Here is a 21,966-nt window from a genome sequence, read left to right as displayed (position 1 = left end):
TCGTTTTGTTTCAATTTTTTTCAAATATGAAATTCAAGGTCGTAGAATTATTGTAGTTCGAATCAAAAATGGCTCAAATTATAACTTGAATCTGACGAATTCGAGTTATAAATTCAAAAATGCACCTTACATGCTTTTACCCCCTATGTGTTTTAAGTCCAAAGACCATAAATCCAAGGACAAAGGCGTACTGTAAACAGGAAGTACGAGCCTGTTTGTACTAACTTGAAATAGCAATTAGTTAAAATAGGAGAATATCGGGAAAATTGTCAATTACTTAATAATTGTGATAGGACATTACCCTGTCATTACATCCTAAGTTATATTCTGAATACTGGTCTCAACTTGTGCAGCAACATGAGTATTTGCAATCAAGATGTCAATATACAATCAGCGCTACCATGCCTATAGGCTTGAATGTTTTTTAATCAAAAACTTGTTTTCCAATTTTTTGGTTTTAAGTTGGAAACCTGTCAAAAATAGCGGGAAGTGAAGTTTGCATAGCAACTGTTGAATAGCTCGTGTACGATTAATCTTCATGTAATTACGTTTTACTTGAATACAAACACAAAATATTCGCTATACCTATAGATGTAAAGCGTGCATGCTGACTCTTCCAGAAATGTGTGGGGGAAAGGAGCTAAGGCCCACAAAATGATCTGTCAAAGGGAAGCAAATGATTTTGGGACAGGTTATATTTTGTTTACCATTAGTGCAAAGCATTTTTTCTGTTGCAGGAAAAAAAAATATTTTCACTTGAAAATGCATTTGGTCAACATGACGCTAAGTTTTGGGATTGGGCGTCTCTAGGAACTTACCCTCAATCAAATCGATGCTACCGCCCCTCAAACTCTCTAAAGGTCAGAGTGTCATTTGTGCTTTATTGAAAACTTCCTCTGTATCACGGATTTTAGAGAACAGACTTTAACCGCGTTTCCATTTTCAGCCTCATTTGAAAGACTTTTTTATCCATGAAGGTGCATCCCATCTACAAATATGAATTTACTGGGTTAACTCTGACTTGGCTCTTTAGCACTAGTTTATAAATTTCTAAGACTTAGCTCTTAAGACTTAACCCTTGGCCCCTGAGACCTAAGATTTAAGCTTCTGAGACGCCTCCGGTATAAAGATTTCCTCTGCTTATGAAAAATTGAAGAATATTCTTTTACTGGGTTTCTGCTCTTCAGCCCCATATGAAAGATTTCTTTTTTCACACGAGGTTGTGCTACGTCTATATCAAGGAATTTACTGGGATGCCTGTGATTGGCTCTTTATCTTTGGTTCTTAAGCTCCTCACCCTTAATCCTTGGCTCTTAAGACTCGGAGACTTGAGCTTATGAGACGCTTCTGATATAAGGATTTCTGTTGTCTGTGCAAATTATAGAGAATATGCTTTCACTGGGTTTTCAATCTTCAGCCCTGTTTAGAAGGTTTTCATTTTTCCACTGGAGGTTGTGCTACGCCTATGTCAAACTGGTTGTGCCTATATAATATTTTCATACTGGGATACTCGTGACTTGGCTTTTAACTTTGGTTCTTAAGCTCTTAACAGTCACTTGGCTTTTAAGACCAAAGACTTAAGCAATTATGGCCCTCATGGCAAGGATTCCCTTTTTCTGCGCAAATTACAGGGAATATGCTTTTGCTAGGTGTCCCATCTTTAACCCCATCTGAAAGATTTTATTTTTATACGCTAGGATGTGTCCCAACTTTAAAAAGGAATTTGTGGAGATACTTCTTATTTGGTTCTTTAGCTCTGGGTATTAAAACTCGGTTCTTAAAACTTAAGACATGGCTCTAAAGATCTAAAACCTAAGCTCATAAGAGACTTCTGACTTGATTTTTACGCTTAATTTTTGTCAAGGAGCATTTTGTTTTGATCCATGGAGCTCCATCAGGCGTGGAAAATCCTTTGTTGGTTTTGCTTGGCACGAAGGAGCGTACACTGTAATTAATTTTGAGGAAAAGGTACATTAAAAAAAAAAAAAACACAACTGAAGGGCATCATTTGAAATTCATAAAATCTATGATTTTGATTAGGGAGAAGGGGCCTCAGACTCCTATTTTCTGCGTAATTGTTTGTAGTTGTGCAATCCGAAAATGGGATACAGTCATTTATCCAACGCATTCTCTATCTATTCTTAATCGTAAAATAGCGTCAATCTGAAAATGCTTGTTCTAGTGGGTATATAGGCACGTACCCTGGAATTCATTCTGAGGAAAAGGCAGATTTAAAAAACGCAAACCAGGGAAATCAGTTGAAAAACGCATAAAATCATTAGAAAGATCGTCAAAAATCTGACATTTTGGTAAGGGAATAGTGGTCTGAACTGAAGCTCCTCTTCCCGTGCGTAAGTACATGTAGTCATTTCATACAAATATTGGGATACAGTCATTTATCCATCGCATTGCCTAACTGTTCTTAATCGTAAAGTAGTATCAGTCCTAGTTTACTCAAAGACCAAGAGGCTTTCTTGTTCTCCATAAACATATTATAAACAGAATAACGTTCTGGACAGATTAACTGATAACAGAATTGTTAATAACGTTAATAGAATCACGACTGTCGGTTCTGCAAATAAATTAAATAAAAAACACAAGTTTTTTCAGCTGAAAGTTAGGAGCAACATTAAAACTTAAAACGAACAGAAATCATTACATATATGAGGGAGTCGCCCTCTCCTCAATACCTCACTCTTTACGCTAAAGTTTTATTTGTTGTTTCAGTTATTTAAAAATGACTCCTGAATCACAAAGGCCGTTTAATTAGAATTATAAGCTCTTTTAAAAGTTCTAAAAAAAACGTTAGCGTAAAGAGCAAGGTATTGAAGAGAGGGCGACTCCCCTCGTATACGTAAAAATTTCTGTTCGTTTTAAAATTTAATGTTGCTCCTTACTTTCAGTTGAAAAACTTGTTTTTTATTTAATTTCTGATCATGTTTTAAATAACGCTAGGAAATCCGGCTCCCCCTCCATGAAAATTCCATTCCCCCACAAAAAGCTCCTCCATGGAAATTTCCTCCCATGTACCCCTCCCCCCCCCGCCTCCACCAGAAAAATCCACCCCAAAAAACGTCTTTATACTTCCCAATAACAAATACCATACGTAAACAATGGGCAAAGTTCATAGCTTACAGCCATTCCCCTGGGGCATGTGGGGGTCAAGTTATCCTCAAAGACATAGTTATTAGATTTTTCGACTATGCCAAAAAATGACTATCTCAAAATTTTTATCTTGCGACTTTGGGGAAAAACTGAGCGTGGGAGGGGGGCTAGCTATCCTCCAATATTTTGGTTACTTAAAAAGTGTACTAGAACTTTCGACTTCCATTCAACCCTCATTCGATCCTCTACGATTACTGGTTCGATGTGGTCACCCCTGGAAAAAATAAATAAATAAATAAATACGCATCTTTCTTTTGGCCAAAAATGCAAAATTGCACATTTTTGTACATAGGAGCTTGAAACCTTTACAGTATGGTTCTTTGGTATGCTGAATCTGATGTTGTCATTTTCATTAAGATCACTTAATGTTTTGGGTGTGTTTCCCCCCAAATTAGAAAATTGGGCAACTTTTCTTGGGCTTGTAACTTTTGACGGGTTACATTAAATTTGATGAATTTTACAAATTTTGAATAAGCATCAAAATTCAACTCTTTTGATGTATTTATTGTTATTAAGACTCTGTTTCTTAGTGTTTTGGTTACTATAGAGCCGCATCGCTCCTTAGTTACTGTTCATTACCATGAACTGTTTGATTTGGAGTCTTTTTTTTCTAAAATTCAGACCGAGATTTTCTTCATTTTTCTGCTCTAATGTTCGTGTAAATCACTTGGTTCTGTCTTCACCCAGCATTACCACGTTGGGCTAAATCACAACAATTTGGCTGGAAATGTAAGATTTTGTCCATGAAATTCCCAGAAATGAGCTCAATTGGATAACAAACAAGCAGGTAATCAATAAAGAGAAAATTAGCAAATCAATAAAAAGAAAATTGCCAGAATTCACCCACATTAGTTCATTTGCGTTTTTGCCTAGTATAATCTAAGTAAGCCTGGTAATCGTGTCTACACCGTTGACAATATTAAGTGCTATTAATTTTAACCATAAATAAAGACTTCAACGTTTTCTGGTGATAGACAGCTGCATTGTTATCATCATCATCGTAAAATTACGCTTCGACGCTCTTACAGCATTCTTAATTCATTCATTACTTAACTAGATCACGGTGTCAATGTTTTTCCTTGTACCGGACCTTGACTTTGCCAGATCGTTATTTCCTTATTTTGTCCTTTTTTCTTCTTTTTTTAAGCTTGAAGATACTCGTTGATTTAACAACCTATGGTATTCTATTGTTAACTACCATAAAAAATGGCTTCTTTCAGACAGCGGCTGTGATAATAATATACCCCTGAAGCATCATTTAATGTATTTTAATCTTAACCTGTCAACGTATAATTCTCTTCTTTCAAAACATTGAATCAATCAATCAGGCACACTGTAGAAAAAAAAATTAAAGAATAAACATCCTGAAATTCAGATTCTAAAATAGCTGCAAACGATTGAACGATGTTTGTTCTGCCTTCATTTTTATAACTTGAATTAACATTAATTGTACACCTTTAATTAACTTCAATCACCAAAAAGTTGGGTACCTGTAGGGAGCAGGGGTGGGACTTGGAAATGCCCTCTCCTTTAGAAGATAAATGAAAATACTTTGAAGTGTGTACAGTTTCATAACAGTTTGTTAAAACATTACTTTTCGCCCATATTTTTTTTGGCCTCTGTCCCCTGAAAAAAAATAGTGTAGATTCCGCCCCCATTCCTTCTTAATAAAGTTCCGAAGGCTCCCAATGTTGTACCTATTCTTGTCACTGTAAAAAAAAACAAGAGCTAAGAGCTCATATGGCACTTGTGACGAGGCGAGAAGAGCTAAGAGCCAAGAGATCATATGGTATGAGCTCTAACAAAATTCTATGAATCAATAGATTGACTTAAAAAGGAAAATAAGAGGCTTAATGCCGGTCAGGATTTAAAATAAGAGCTCTGAGTCACGATGTCTTTCTAAATATCAAAATTCATTAAGATCCGATCACCCACTCGTAAGTTATAAATGACTCATTTTTTCTAATTTTCCCTCTCCCTTTAGCCCTCCAGATTGTCGAATCTGGGAAAACGACTTTATCAGGTCAAATTGTGCTCCTCCCTGACACGCCTACCAATTTTCATCGTCCTAGCACGTCCAGAAGCACCAAACTTGCCAAATCACTGAATCCCTCCCCCCAACTCCTCCAAAGACAGCGAATCCAGTACGATTCTGTCGATCATGTATCAAGGACATTTGTTTATTCTATCCCCCAAGCTTCATCCCGATTCCTCCACTCCAAGTGTTTTTTCCAAGATTCCCCCCTCCAACTCCCCCCAATGTCAAAAGATCTGGTCGGGATTTGAAATAAGAGCTCTGAGACATGAATTCCTTATAAAAATCAAATTTCATTAAGATCCGATCATCTATTCGTAAGATAAAAATACCCCAATTTTCACATTTTCCAAGAATTCTGGTTTCCCCCTCCAACTCCCCCCAATGTCACATGATCTGGTCGGAATTTAAAATTAGAACTTTAAAGCACAGGATCCTTCTAAATATCAAATTTCATTATGATCTGGTCACCCTTTCGTAAGTTACAAATGCCTCAATTTTCAAAATTACCCCCCCCCCCAATTCTACCAAAGAGAGCAGATCCGGTTATGCCAGTCACGTATCTTAAACATGTTTCTATTCTTCCCATCCAGTTTCATCCAGATCTCACCGCTTTAAGTATTTTCTAAGATTTCCGGTCCCCTGCTGCCCCCCCCCCCCCAATTACGCTTGATCCGGTTGAGATTTAAAATAAGAGATCTGAGTTACGAGTTCCTTCTAAATATGAAGTTTCATGAAGATCCGATCACTCCTTCGTAAGTAAAAAATACGTAATTTTTTCTTATTTTTCAGAATTACCCCCCCCCCCAACAGAGCGGATCCGTTCCAATTTCCCACCAAATTTCATCCCGATCCCTCCAATCTAAGCGTTTTCCATGATTTTAGGTTCCCCCACCCCAAACTTCCCCCAATATCACTAGATCCGGTCAGGATTTAAAATAAGAGCTTTGAGACACAATATCCTTCTAAATATCAAATCTCATTGAGATCTGATCACCCGTTCGTAAGTTAAAAATACCTCATTTTTTCTAATTTTTCAGAATTAACCCCTCCCTCAACTACCCCAAAGAGAGCGGATCCGTTCCGGTTATGTCAATCATGTTTCTAGGACTTGTGCTTATTTTTCCCACCAAGTTTCATCCCGATCCCTCCACTCTAAGTGTTTTCCAAGTTTTAGGTTTCCCCCTCCCAACTCCCCCCAATGTCACCAGATCCGGCCGGGATTTAAAATAAGAGCTCTGAGAAACGATATTCTTCTAAATATCAAATTTCATTGAGATCCGATCGCCCGTTCGTAAGTTAAAAATACCTCATTTTTTCTAATTTTTTCAGAAATAACCCCCCCCCACTCCCGACTACCCCAAAGAGAGTGGATCCGGTTATGTCAATCATGTTTCTAGGACTTGTGCTTATTTTTCCCAACAAATTTCATCCCGATCCCTCCACTCTAAGTGTTTTCCAAGTTTTAGGTTTCCCCCTCCCAAATCCCCCCCAATGTCACCAGATCCGGTCGGGATTTAAAATGAGAGCTCTAAGATACGATATCCTTCTAAACATCAAATTTCATTGAGATCTGATCACCCGTTCATAAGTTTAAAATACCTCATTTTTTCTAATTTTTCCGAATTAACCCCCCCCCCCCCCAACTACCCCAAAGAGAGCGGATCCGTTCTGATTATGTCAATCATGTATCTGGGACTTGTGCTTATTTTTCCCATCAAGTTTCATCCCGATCCCTCCACTCTAAGTGTTTTCCAAGATTTTAGGTTTCCCCCCTCCAACTCCCCCCAATATCATTAGATCCGGTCGGGATCTAAAATAAGAGCTTCGAGACACGATATTCTTCTAAATATCAAATTTCATTGAGATCCGATCACCCGTTCGTAAGTGAATAATACCTCATTTTTTCAAATTTTTCAGAAATAGCCCCCCCCCCACTCCCAACTACCCCAAAGAGAGCGGATCCGTTCCGTTTATGTCAATCATGTATCTAGGACTTGTGTTCATTTTTCCAACCAAATTTCATCCCGATCCCTCCACTCTAAGTGTTTTCCAAGTTTTAGGTTTCCCCCTCCCAAATTCCCCCCAATGTCACCAGATCCGGTCGGGATTTAAAATGAGAGCTCTAAGATGCAATATCCTTCTAAACATCAAATTTCATTGAGATCCGATCACCCGTTCGTAAGTTAAAAATACCTCATTTTTTTCTAATTTTTCAGAATTACCTCCCCCCCCCAACTACCCCAAAGAGAGCGGATCCGTTCCGATTATGTCAATCATGTATCTGGGACTTGTGCTTATTTTTCCCATCAAGTTTCATCCTGATCCCTCCACTCTAAGTGTTTTCTAAGATTTTAGGTTTCCCCCCTCCAACTCCCCCCAATGTCATCAGATCCGGTCGGGATCTAAAATAAGAGCTCCGAGACACGATATTCTTCTAAATATCAAATTTCATTGAGATCCGATCACCCGTTCCTAAGTGAAAAATACCTCATTTTTTCAAATTTTTCAGAAATAGCCCCCCCCCCACTCCCAACTACCCCAAAGAGAGCGGATCCGTTCCGTTTATGTCAATCATGTATCTAGGACTTGTGTTCATTTTTCCCACCAAATTTCATCCCGATCCCTCCACTCTAAGTGTTTTCCAAGTTTTAGGTTTCCCCCTCCCAAATTCCCCCCAATGTCACCAGGTCCAGTCGGGATTTAAAATGAGAGCTCTAAGATGCGATATCCTTCTAAACATCAAATTTCATTGAGATCCGATCACCCGTTCGTAAGTTAAAAATACCTCATTTTTTCTAATTTTTCAGAATTACCTCCCCCCCCCCCAACTACCCCAAAGAGAGCAGATCCGTTCCGATTATGTCAATCATGTATCTGGGACTTGTGCTTATTTTTCCCATCAAGTTTCATCCTGATCCCTCCACTCTAAGTGTTTTCCAAGATTTTAGGTTTCCCCCCTCCATCTCCCCCCAATGCCATCAGATCCGGTCGAGATTTAAAATAAGAGCTCATAGACATAATATCATTCCAAACATCAAATTTCATTATGATCTTATCACCCGCTCATAAGTTAAAAATACTTCATTTTTTCTATTTTTCTGAATTAACCGGTCCCCCACTCCCCCTCCAAGACGGTCAAATCGGGAAAATGACTATTTCTAATTTAATCTGGTCCGGTCCCTGATACGCTTGCCAAATTTCATCGTCCTAGCTTACCTGGAAGTGCCTAAAGTAGCAAAACCGGGACCAACAGACAGACCGACAGACCGACAGAATTTGCGATTGCTATATTTCACTTGGTTAATACCAAGTGCCATAAAAATGAGTTTCATATTGCATGCTGAAAATCAGATAGAACATAATGCCATTTATGTTCAAACTTGAAAGGATAGCTTTCAAATTGATAATAAGCGAAACGGGCGATAAAAAAGGTAATTAGCTTAGTCTGAGCGAGAGAAATTACTTTGTAGGTATAATTTAATTAAATGTTTAATAGGTTAGGTATTTAATAAAATGCGTCCTGGGTGGCCTACGTTCCATAATTTTCTGTTGTATTTTCTATAATTTTGTTACTAAATTAATATATTTTCGTTATATTTTTGTATATTTCATTAGGATTAATCTAACTTCACTTCTTTGGTCTGGTCTCTATAACATGTAAATACCTAATATTGGCTGTGATACGTCAAATTGACCATAAGGTAAATGGGCTATGAAAAAATAAATATTTGTTTTACAATTTATAATAACTATTATTTTTAAGAAATAACTATTGCTCTCCTAATCTCGGTAGCTAATCCTTATGAATTTATATTAAACTTTGTTGTGTCTTAAGGGATACAGTAGCATAGCCAAAGAGGGTGGCTCGCCCCCCCCCCATAAAGTTTCTGGATTGAAGCGTACACAAAGGATTACCGAGAGCAACAACAATATGGGATGATTCCCCTCTCTACTTAATGTTTTTGCAGCAATACAGTACTAACTCATATGAACGCGACACGCCAAAGCAGTTGCTATGTATATTTGGAGCGAAAAATACATATAATTTTTGCCCCTCACTTGCAATTATACTTTCTGATTGCACACTATGTCGTAAATTTTCTCATATTTTTAGCAAGCAGATTCCTTTTGATTATCAATTTTCTGTTCACGTTTCGTACTCTCTATTTTTTATATTTCTTTTTGCTTTGCTTCTTTATTCTAAATTTTCTGTTTCATTTTTTTTCTTGAAAAAAATAAACCAGATATTCTGATGTAAAATATCTTTCCCTTCTAATTTAAATAAGAATGATTTAACTTGTTGTTTAAATTCCACAGTAATAATTTTTGTCCTGTGAGTTATTTTGGGTTCTAGACCCTTTTAGAATTTTAATTTATGATACATCATTTGATGACAAATTATCAGCAATTCAATTAATTTTTGCCCTTTGCTAAGGTACACTTTTTTCTAGGCCCTTGACGACACACGTCTTTCAGAATCTCACCATAGCTTAAGACCACGGACTCCAAAGCATGAGCTGTCAACTAGACTCCGAGCCTTAACTCCAGAAACATTTTCTCAAGGGTAAGTTTGCAATAATATCTGTTCTTATGTGTATTCATTGGTCCAAATTGAGAGGCGGAATAAGATCTCAATGTTTCCTGAATTTTGGTATGATAATGTGAATTATGGTTTATATCTTTTTATTCTTAAATTTGTAGCACCAGGTACATTTAAATATCCGACTTATCGCTAGTCTTTTACGTTGCTCCATCATAGGGGCGGATCTAGAGAAAAATCTTGGGAGGGGGCCTTGGACCAAGGGTGTCAATATGATTTGAGCGTAGTGATAGGGGGGGGGGGGTAGATAACGCTTTCGTCAGACCAGTTTGTTTGTGTGAATCTGGTTGATGCTGATGTAAAATGACAAAGAAACCTCTTTGAAAACCAATAATATTTTCCTATAGCAGTAAAATGCGTATTGACAACAGAAGCGAGCAGATTCTTTGATGAATAATATGGCTTCATTGAGACTTTTTGAATGAGTAGACCAGACTATTTTTTTTTCTTTAGAGTTGGATAAAAAAAAAAATCAATTAATGGGGAAAATAAAATTTATTGTCATTGCCAAAGAATTTTTGACAACCTGGAATTTTTTACTCTTTGACAACCATGAGACACTTACACTCTTTTATTTATTTAAATTATAAGAGCAGAAGTAGTAATAGTAGCCGAGAAAGTTTCAAATTAAATCTCCCTGTCGTTCTCGATATATTGTTGAGGTTCTTATTGGCACGTATACTTACCGTGCCTTTTGATACGGTCATTATCTATTTATTCCCCATAATTTCGGGGTAATAATAAACAAAATATGGGGGTAATATCGGGGTAGTCAATGGCGAAAGGGAGGGAGACAAGGGCAATAAAAAATTCAATAGTCTTCCAAGTTGTCTTGCAGGGACGATAGAGCTTGAGATAATTGATACTTGTGAATCAGCCAGCCTACGTCGACCTTATCAATCTGGGTAGTTTCTAACTTCCACATTATATTTGGATAACATAGACGACATTCCACTAGGACTTCGTCCTAGGAAGATAGTATTCTACCCTGGATCTTACTACAGTCAGGCAGGTAAATAAGATTGGGCATGTGAATTAACTCTCCCAAATCCCACTGGACAAACTCAAATGTCCAAAACATTTCCCAAAACCCCCTTTATAATGTGTCTCGCCTTCCGTGACCCATCCTTATCATACCCCTATCAATGACTCCCAGAGACCGTACCCTAAATCGATGGGCTCTCAAGAAAGAGAATAAAAAAATCTGCCAAAAAAGAAAAAAAAAGAAAACACAATCTGAAAATGAAGATCTAGCAAGCAAGTTTAGTTATATGATTAATTTTTCGTGAAAACGACGTTTATCTTGCAATTTTATGACGAAATGATTCGTAAACTGATCGTGCGAGCAGTTTCATGTCTGAATCTCTAGCAGATCAAGAGCAAACTCTCGAGTAAAAGGGCCACTGGGCCAAGGGCGCCAATTTGACTCGAGGTGGGCACCAAATTAAAAATTCTATTTTAAAAAAGATTTTAAAAAAGAAGAAAAAAAACAGAATAACGGCGCCAGAAATATCTTGGGGGAAGGCCCCCCCGACCCCATGGATCTGTTCCTGGCGTAAATTGCTTTTAACTCTTTCATTCATCTAATTTCAACCAAATTAGCTTTATAGCTAATATAATTAGATAGACAGATTTATCACACGAAAACCCATTGGGCCATTCGCTATTTAATTAGTCACAAAACTAAAATTAAGAATTTTTTTGAGTGGGGAGTAGAAAGCGGCAGTTCAAAAAAATTACTCCTTAAAATAAATTAATGTTGTAAGTTGCCTTGTCATATCCCCATCATTGAAGCCTAGACACCATACCCTAAATCAATAGGCTCACAAGAAAGAGAATAAAACAAATCTGCCAAAAAAAGAAAACACATTCTGAAGATGAAGATCTAGCAAGCAAGTTAAATTATATGATTAATTTTTCATGAAAACGAGGTTTATCTTATAATTTTTCATGAAAACGAGGTTTATCATATATTTTTATGACGAAATGATTCGTAAACTGATCATGCGAGCAGTTTCATGTCTGAATCTCTAACAGATCAAGGGCAAAATCTTGGTTAAGGGGGCTGCTGAACCATGGGTGCCAATGTAACTCGGGGTGGGAACCAAATTAAAAAGTTTATTTTAAAAAAGATTAAAAAAAGAAAAGAAAAAAGAACGGAATAAGTGTGCCAGGAGTGCCTTAAGAGGAGGGTCACCCCCTCCGACCTCATGTATCTGTTTCTGGCCTAAATTGCTTTTAATTCTTTCATTCATCTATTCTCAACCGTATTATGTATATAATTAAAAAAAAATAGATAGATAGATTTATTCACACGAAAGCCCTATTGGGCCATTCGCTATTTAATTAGTCACAAAACTAAAATAAGGATTTTTTGAGGCTGGAGGGGGTTTATTATTAGTCAAAACCTACCTTTCGATTTCCGGGTATGTTCGGATTTTTAGCAAAATATCAGGAAATATCCTTCGTTCCCCTTGCGCATTCAGCCATCAGTCTTCGCCTTTTATCCATTCTATGCTCGTGTCCAGATTTTATATTTTTATCCATTCTGAACTTTTAGCTACAAGGCTAATTTTCAATCTGTCATTGTGAATAGACAAATAGCTATAGCTGTGTTACCACGTTTATGAAACGTGTTGAAGATACCAGTTTTATCTTCAACAGGTGTTTCTATTTTCGTGAAATTGAGGAAAGTTCCATGTTCGTAGAAAAATCTTTGCAGCAATCAAAGATTTTTATGCCAATTTTGCAGATATATATACTGAACTGTCTGAAGAAAAATAATTTTTGTTCGTTTTAAGTTTCAACTTTGCTCTTTACATTCATAGGAAAGCTTTGCTTTTTGTTGTTAATTGGGTAAATCACCTATAATTGATCAAATTGACAAGTATCCTTAAAAAAGAATAAAAAAAGAACAGAATGCGAATGAGGGTGCCAGAAAAATTTGAAGGGGGCCTAAGGCCCCCCTCCCCCGGCCCCCTGGATCCTCTCCTGCTCCATCACAAGGCTTTAGATGACTATTGAGCCTTTTTTTTAAGAAGTTGACAGAGGAACTTATAGGGATAACGTCCCCAGGAAGATGGTTCCAAATTGAAATGCAATGTCGAATGAAACTGTTCTTCAGGTACTCTATTGTCGACTTTAAAACTTTAAGATAATTGACCAAGCTGTGTTGCTTTGTGTCTCTCTTGTCGGTTTGAAAACGTGGGGCGCAATACGAGAATGCTCTTGAGAAGAATGTAAATTTATATAGTTGTAGAAAACAGGCTTCAATACTACATCGCACATCAAACCTTAACACTACCTCAAGGAATAAAAATAAACCAATAGAGTTAAAGCACACTTTTTAACGCGGAATTATAGGACAGTAACATTTCATATTTTCTTTAAAGTCACTGCAAAATAAATCTAGTTCGGTAGCTAATGCAATATTTTTAAATTACTTGTTTAAAATGGGAATAACCTGATATTCGTGAACAAGTATGTTTGTCTAAATCAAGGCCTCTAAATTTTTTCCAGGCCTGTCACATCAGGAATGGAGGGGAATGTTTGCAGCTGTTTTGGCCTCAGATCTTTTGGGGCAGCAATGAATTATTTGCATATATATGTTAATAGTTATTAAAGAGCTATTGTTTAATAACTATTTATTAAATTGTTTTTAGTTGTTAATAATACTATTTTTAATAAATTAAGTGTTATTAAAATTATGATTTGAATTACAAAATCATTAAACAAATTTAAAAGTCATTAAATAATAACAATCATCAGTTGTAATTAATAGTTAATTAGTTAATATGTAGTGTTGTGTTGAATCTTATGGCACGATTTTGAACCTCTGTTGAAGCTTTTGAGGAGATACTGGCTTGTATAGGTACAACATTATGTAAGTATACAGAAGTCCATAGTAATATTGCCACAAAGGTGATACACGTATGCCTAATGTTGTATGGCCTTTGAATGGGAAACCACACACACTCTTCACCGTTTTAGGTATGAAATGCATTATCGGTGGTTAAGTCACGATGAAAAACCATGATATGTATCCTTTTTGGTTCCCCCTTGTTCAAAACCCAATATGTGTTGCTTGGCGTAAAACCAACCGTTTATTTTGGGTCCCATTTTTCCGGGGGTGGGGGTGAGGGAGGTATGTATTTTACATATATCACATGTATTTTTCTACTATTGGATGAGTCTGACAATGATTTTTGGGGGAGGGGGTCAAACTGGGTAACCCCACCCCTTGATTTGGCCATGATTCGAGATATTAGATCTTTTTAGAGGTCATGTACCACTACTGCTAATAACTCACTGCAAGATCAACCCTCCTGAATCTAACACAGCTACTGACGCTCGTCCTTTATCCCAATGTATTCAAAGCCTCCATCTTTAAATCCTCCAAGGAAGTTTGCTTTTCCCTTAAATCTTTCCTTGTATCCTCCCACCCCAACCGGGGGAGATCTGCGTTTTTTCATAGACGGTTGGCCGAAAAGGACAATCTTTGACAATATGTCACCCTTCTTCCGAAGAAGGTGCCCTAGCCATCTCAACCTTTCCCTCGTTATAGCTCTAAAAAGTGAGGCTGAACCACACTTTTAGTACAGTCTATTGTTTGAGATACAGTCAGTCAGTCGGGTACTCAAAACAACCCGTAAGCAGTTTCTCTGGAAAACATCTAGTAAATCTTCCTCCGTTTTTCGGAGCGCCACCTGAACCGCTTGTTTAAGCCCCCAGATCTAATACAAAGACGATGGATTTAGATGTAAAACTCGAAAAACAAAGGACAGGTGTAAGAAATGTACACATCCCCCGTCGCTCTCTTGTTTGAAAAGATAAGTCGTAATAAAGTAGGTGGACTGGAAGGTCTGTCATGAAAGAGAGAATTTTGAATAAATTTTATTCAATTTTACGTTTATTTCGTTTATTTTGAATAAACTTCCCATTCCATTTATAAAGAGTCGTGTTTGGTACCCTTTCCTGAAGTCTTTGTTCCTAGAATCATCTTAATAATTGATCTGAAACGCATCATACATTTGTTCCTCTTTTCTCTTTTGCTATCATGCTTCTACAACATTGATGCTCCTATATCTATCTTATATTTTAATTGTATAGTCTTAGTTACAGTTATCGCTTTTCCCATAAATACCCAAATTTTCAACCTTGCTCGGATGCTTCTAATGCCTCTTGCCTTTCAAATCTCGGCCAAAGGAGAATTTTTTATTTATTTATTGCATATTCCATACGTCTCTTGCATCGGGAATTCTGAGTTACAGAACTTATAAAGTAAAGAACCTCGTATTTTGGACGATATCTTCTGCTGTAGAATATTTTGTCTTCTTTGTATTATTCTCAAACCGTTGCATTAATTCTTGTTTACTAAGTATATAACACCGAAGAAAATTCTTAGTATTTCACGTTGAAAAAAATTCATTTGAGCAATTCAAATGAAAGGGAAACATATGTAACCCTGTGTCACACCGACTTTCGTCGCAACCATCTGCTCAAGTCGTTTTCAACTTTTAGTGACGCTATTTTATTTGCATTTAGCCTACTAATTACATAAGATGCTTATTTGCAATTCAATATAGAGGAAGTACTTCTAAATTAAAATACTTTTAGATGCCAATTGAATGATGTTTTTCTCTTTGTTTTCTTGCTTGTTTTATTTTTAATACTACCTTTTTCATGACAAAATTGATGGCCTTATGCCGCTTGAAACTTAGGACCTGGTATACCAGTAGTCAACCATTTAATAGCCTCGTGTCGCTATTTATGGCCTCATATTTATGGCAACCATATTTATGGCCTAGTGCTGCTTGAAACTTAGGACGTTGTATACCACTAGTCAACCAATTACGGTACCATTATTTCTGCTGAACTTCCTTTAAGGCGATAGAGTATCTTAAACATCATCTTGTGAACTTCAGCGTCGGCCGATCGTCACAAAGGGCTTATTAGCGAGTTCTCCCTGGGAACTAGCCACCATTGAGAGCTGTTGAGAATTTATGGTTTCACTGTGAAGTTTCACTGAAAAGCAAGTTAGATTCTGCGTCCTTTTTGTGTGCGAGCTTGTTAATCAAAATGGGCGACACCACTGGGAACTCCCAAAGCAACCAAATTGCTCAAATGGTTATTCATTTGACCTGATTTATAGTGTTTTCCTAAAAGGCATGCAAGAATTTCTGTACGGACTGCCAAAAAGAAAACTTCAAAAAGAAAATTCTGCTCTATTTCATTGAAAAAGCAAAACTCATGGTTTCAGATGATTTCCGTTAAAACTGAATATCTCTCTCTCCAGAACAAAATATGAAAAGTTAAATTTGTTTCCTAAGATTTCTTGTTAAGTAGGTGTCGGCTTTAGTTTTCTACCATTTGCTGGGGTCTCTTATCCAAGCTCTACAAATTATAGCAAAACCGCCCAATCAATTCTAAATAGTTTGAGACACAAACTAGAAAGGTTTATAATTGACGAAATATGATGACTCTTTAAGCTACCTTGTCGCCTTAAAAAGAATCAAAGACGGGTAATAATTAATGAGTTATTCAGCATGTAGTTTGCATGGCTCATTGTACTGTATTTATATGAGATAATGTGTTTTTTTAACCCACTTTGTTAATAAATTGAATAAGACATAGTTTATGAATAAAACATTATATTAAACTAGTTTTAAGTCATTTATTTCTTTTATTACTAAATACTGTTATTATTTTTCTAGAAACACACCCAGACGTCGCAAAGGGCATATATGCAACGCATTGACAAGAGCGGGTATCCGCTGCAAAAATCCCGTTCTTATTGGTGGCTTTTGTCACCGCCATGAAGATGGAGCATCAACTGTCGGAACTACATCACCTTTACATTTTTAAATTAAACTGTACTAACGTAGACTAATTTCTAGGCTATTCAACTTTATCATCATTGGGTTGTTGTTCATATGCTCTCTTGTTTTCTTTTTCTTTTTTTTTATCCATATTTTTAGTAGTTATTGGCTTTGTTCGAGCATCAGGTTGTTTTCTTTTTTTCTAAAACCCAATAGAAATCTAGAGACAAATAGAAAATAAGTTTCATTTTTCCTTGTTTTCTGAATGTTACGCAGATCTTATATTTTGCAGGATTCAAATTAGTAATAATTTTTTATCTCTGAAATTCTCTTATGATCTTTAGTGCGCATGTCAAGAGATGGATCAAAGAATTGTGTTTCTCAATCTTATTGTTTCGTTTATGCTTCTCTGTCTTATTTCTCAATTTCTTATTCTGTAAATGTGTCATTCTGTTTTTATTAATTCTGTAGATCTGTTTTAATAATTAGTTCTATTTTTCTTCAGTCAATTTTGCGGAAAGCGATGAGAGAAACAACGAGCCTTAAACTGAACCAGTGCATCAAAATATAATAATGTATTAAATTTTATCATAATAATGTAGTACAACAACAAAAGAGAGAATAATGAGGACTTTTTTTCCAAGACAGTGAACCAACAAAACCTATTTGAATATTTCGGCCCTATATCTAAGGGTCTTCGTCATTATTTAATAATGTAGTAATTTCACCGCCTGCTTTTTTTTTTCTTTTTCGAAGTTATGTTTGTGTAATTAGAAATGGCTAAGTTGTTCAACATTTACCATTAAATGTCGAAGTGTTTTTTTTATATTTTCGCAGTAAATTTAAACAGTACTAATACCAAGGATTTTTCCCGAAAAGGACCTATGGCCGCCTGCCACGGAAAATCTAGCAACATCCCAAAATTCACTTAGTACCTTAGTGACTCACTAAATTAATAAAGTTAAATATATACTAAATGTACTAAATTAGTTAAGAATATAGTAAAATAACCAAGTTAAATAAATTAAATATGTCATAAGTTTTAATATAATTTATTACCACTCTTGCGACAATATATTCAAGTCACTTTAGTCATTTCAGAGCATCAAATGAAGTAAACTAAACAATAAATTAAGTAACACATTAAATAAATTGATTAATGATATAGATAAATTAAATATTAAATTAAATTAATTAATTAATAAGTTTAGTAATATATTAAGTTAAATAATTTGATAAAGAAATAAATTAAATAATAAATTAATTATTAAATTAAGTAAATTAAGAGCAGTAAAAAATTAAGAACAGTAAGCTAAATAGAGAGAGATAGATAGAAGTGAGATTCCCTCATCCCTTTAAAGAATCCGTTCAAAAAAAACTCCCTAAAAGCAATCTGAGCGGAAAGTCTTATAAAGAATGACTCGTCTTTTGAACAATTTTGACAGAAGAAGAGAGATTTAAAAAGGAGAAAACTACACAGGATGCCATCTTTCCTGAGTATTGTGGTCGGTTAAGGTAGGGAATGGAGAGTAGGGTCCTCACCAGACAAATTAAAAAGAATGGTGTATATTTATTCGTTTTGTTCCCCTCTAAGACCTCCCTCAATCACTTAGACACCTTTCTAGTTCGCTGGCTTCTTATATATATATAATCCAATATGTGCCATCATCAGACACCTAAAGAACACAGCCATTGAAATTTACAATTTAAGAATTACAGTTATAAGGTCTTTCTTTCTGAAATTGTGTATCCTCCGTCGCAGCTACTTCAGCACTGTATTAATCTTGAATTAGATTGTATTGACATAGGCTATCGAATTTCATTATTATTGTGTTGCGGCTTTTGTGCTTTTTAATTGCTTTGACAGTTTTTACTTTTAGTAGTTATGGATTTTTCAAAACATCAGATAGTTTTATAGCTGAAACTTAATAGAGATGTGAATTAGAATAGAAAAAAAGTTTCACTTTTGTTTTTTTTTCTGAGGGAGGGGAAGGCTTCCTAAACTTTTTTTTTCTGAAAACAAAAAAAAAAATATATTGCTCAGCTTTTGAACATTTTTAAATTTCGTTTTTAATTTAGATGTTTTTAGTTTTACTTGGGCTGAGAGAATATATTAAAAGTAGGAGCAATGTTTAGTGAATGATTTGATTTTCCATTTTTTAAAAAAAAGCATGCACGCTCAAAATCCCCTTTAATCAAGTCCTTTATCCATCAGCACACAGTTGAGTATTTTACCCCACAAGTATAATTTTTACCCCAAAAAAAGAATATATTCTCAACATTTAATCTCAACCCCTATCAGCAAAAAAACATGCTAGGTGTGGGGCTCGAATATAAAACCTTGTAAATAAGAGTCTTATTGATCACACTCGCTGCTAGTTGGGTTTTAACTCCTTTGGTGTTATCGCACATAAACATAAATGGGTTCTATAAAGAGTAAGTATATATAGCCCATTACTACGCAGGATAGCATAGCCAAAGTAAAGCTTTATTTGGCCTGGAACTCTCGAATGATTTTCAATAAAAGAAGAATGAGCACCTTTCTCTAAAAACTACCATGAATCACTATCAATAAATAAATGGAAACTCAAACAAAAAGAAATTGGAATAAATTGCCGAGTCAAGCTCAAAACGAGCAAAATTAGCATTAATAGGGCTGGTAACCCCCATGCCTTCTGAGGACCAGAAAATAATCTGTGCTACCCCTCCCTGCCCCCTCCCAAAACAATTTTGGCCCCACAATTGGTCGGGTATTTTTCTGTGCTCTATTTTTACGTAGAAATAAATTAGGTTGAAATGTGCATATGTTATGTTAAATTTAGTCAAATATATGTGCTTACATTAAACTTGAGGAAATTTCAACTTATTTTGATAAAAAAATCTATTATGTAAGCTATAAAATTAAGTTCTAATAGGTATTTCCATTAAAAAATGGTTAGTTTACAGTCCTGACTAATTAATATATTTCCCAAAATAATTTTATTTGTGTCGGTTTTGTCCACCAAATGATTAAGTTTTTTTATAATTCTTACATCAGTAAGGTTTTGTAATAACAAATGTTTGATTTATAGTTTTGATGAAATTACTAAATTTTTCCCAACATTGCTTCTGTTGAGGGGGAGTTTTTTCTCTAAATTTTCTGCTTACATACGTTTCATTCCTAAAATGTATTTCTCTGAAAAGCTTTTATCATTTTATCTACATTCCTTTTGTTATACCATAAAAAAATGTAAACCGTCCAACATGGTATTTATGCAGTGTGCTTTGATTTATTGAATCTCAGATTTTTTTTTTATGTACTATTATTATATTATGTTGTGACTTAAAAGAGAACAGTAGATTTTTACAAAGTTGATGAGGCGTGAGATGAAAAAAAATAACGGATATTTTTATGCTCTAAACGAAAGTATCTAATCAAATCCGTAAAAAAGGCTAATCATTCCGTATTGGTATCTCCACTTATTCCCCCCCCCACGAGCAAATTCCGGGAAGTTCTCTCTTGAATTACCACCACTGAGACAAAACAAGACGGAGAAACCAAAACAATATATAAAATTTATCCCAGTTAAACTTTCTGACCGCCAATTAAAAAATTGTCGCTTGACTTTGGGCTACAGATACTAGCTGAATAGCGCATAACAGTTTTAGAGCTGATCATTAGAGATTGGCTGAGAATTTCCCGCATATATTGGGATATAGTCTAAATCCACCAGTTATATAGTCTAAATAGAAATGGGAACATGTGCTTTTAAGCGTCCATCATAGTATGAGTCTTTGTTGTTTTTTACACAAAGGCTAACAACTCAGAAAGGCTAAATACAATGACTCAGTAAAAGCCCCCTATAGTTACCCTTTCAAATAAAATTCCAGATGATTTTTATCGCTCCACTGGAAATTGAGGGAAGTCGATAACACAAAGTATTTATTATAATCATTTAACGGAATTTATTATTTTTATAATTAGGTTGCAAAAATCAGTTTTTTTTTAATCTTCTTGCACTTTTTCCACAAATCACTGTTGCCATACACGATATTTCGAATTTTTTGACAGGTTCAAAATGTCTGGTTTCCATTTTATCGTAGCTGTATCTTTTGATTAGGTTTATCTATAGTTGGCTAAAAGTTTGTCATAGAAACATCTCTAAACAATGGTGATATTTTGAAATTCAAAGTGTATCTTTTTTATATGGAATTGTGAATAAATAGCATTCTTAAAAATTTACCTATCTATTTCAAGTCAAATCTGAATGACGGTCTCTTGCTATCAAAGATTGTAGCCGCCTGATAATGGTTTTCTTAATCCTTTTCTTTTCACTTAATGAGGGCCATGAGGATTCTATTCCTTACTTTCCTTGTCTTGTCTGATTCATGCATGATGATTAGAGTAGACCATACCTTCCTCTTCTTTATTCGCCTCTTTATTGCTTCTAAACCCATACTAGTATGGCAAAGATTATCGTAACAAGGGTCGTAAGGACTCTATGCTTTAGGAGGACTATAGCACATACACAAACTAAGGAGAACAGCTTTTACCTTGCACAATTAATCTATGAGGTTAGACATTAGAAGAAATAACGACTGACTTTCCTTTATTAGTCTTTTATTAATAAAGTTGCTAAGAGATCAAGCCTTGCTTGGTTAAGCGAATTTTTGACGAAAAAAGCTGCCCATCGTACTCTCCCTAGCGGAATGTTCCCTCCCCCTATGAAAATGCATTATCCCCATATTCTGGTTCATATAAGGAAAAAATGTGTACTTTTTATATAATTAGTTTTATTGACATTTATTTTAGTTTTTTGCACAGTCAATTCATGATTCAGTGCCCCGAATAATATATAGGAAAGACCAACTCGCTTTACTTAAAAATCCAGACCGAAAAGCAATATTTTTGGTTGAATCAAACAGTTCATGGTAACGAATAAGAAGCGATGCGGCTCAATAGTAATAGAATCTAAAAAGCGAAATTTTGATACCAATAAATATATAAAAAGGATCAGCTTATTAGGCTGACAAAAATATAAGTTTGATTAAGTTTAGTGTTATCCATCAAAGACTTCGAGTATGAGAAAATTTGCCTGATTTTCGAAAAAGAGGGGAAACACCCCTTTTAAGTGAATGAATATTAATAAAAATCACACCATCAGCTTCAGCGTATCTGAGAACCTGATTGTAGAAGTTTCAAGCTCCTATCTGCAGAAATATAGAATTTTGTATTTTTTACCTGAAGAAAGATCACGGATGAGTGTTTATTTGTTTTCTTTTTTCTCTCCAGGGGCAATCGTATCGAATCAGTGGTCCTAGAATGTCGGGAAAAGGGACTCATTCGAATGGAAATTAAAGTTCTA

At 35.5% G+C, this 21,966-nt stretch overlaps 1 protein-coding gene across 1 annotated transcript in view; it reads left to right on the top strand.

Annotated features, from left to right (window-relative positions):
* LOC136026257 (protein brambleberry-like) overlaps window positions 1-20,839 on the top strand; it is a 179,569-nt gene extending 158,730 nt beyond the window's left edge. The window contains exons 8-9 of the mRNA XM_065702635.1: window positions 9,655-9,767; window positions 16,517-20,839. Coding sequence (XP_065558707.1) covers window positions 9,655-9,767; window positions 16,517-16,667 — 264 coding nt within the window. The 3' untranslated portion in view covers window positions 16,668-20,839. The remainder of the gene's footprint in view (window positions 1-9,654; window positions 9,768-16,516) is intronic.
* Window positions 20,840-21,966: the final 1,127 nt, after the last annotated feature.

This window comes from Artemia franciscana, chromosome 4 (genome assembly GCF_032884065.1).
Source record: "Artemia franciscana chromosome 4, ASM3288406v1, whole genome shotgun sequence".
Lineage (NCBI taxonomy): Eukaryota > Metazoa > Arthropoda > Branchiopoda > Anostraca > Artemiidae > Artemia > Artemia franciscana.
The sequence above is the reverse complement of the archived record's forward strand: the minus strand, read 5'-3'. Positions and strand labels throughout refer to the sequence as shown.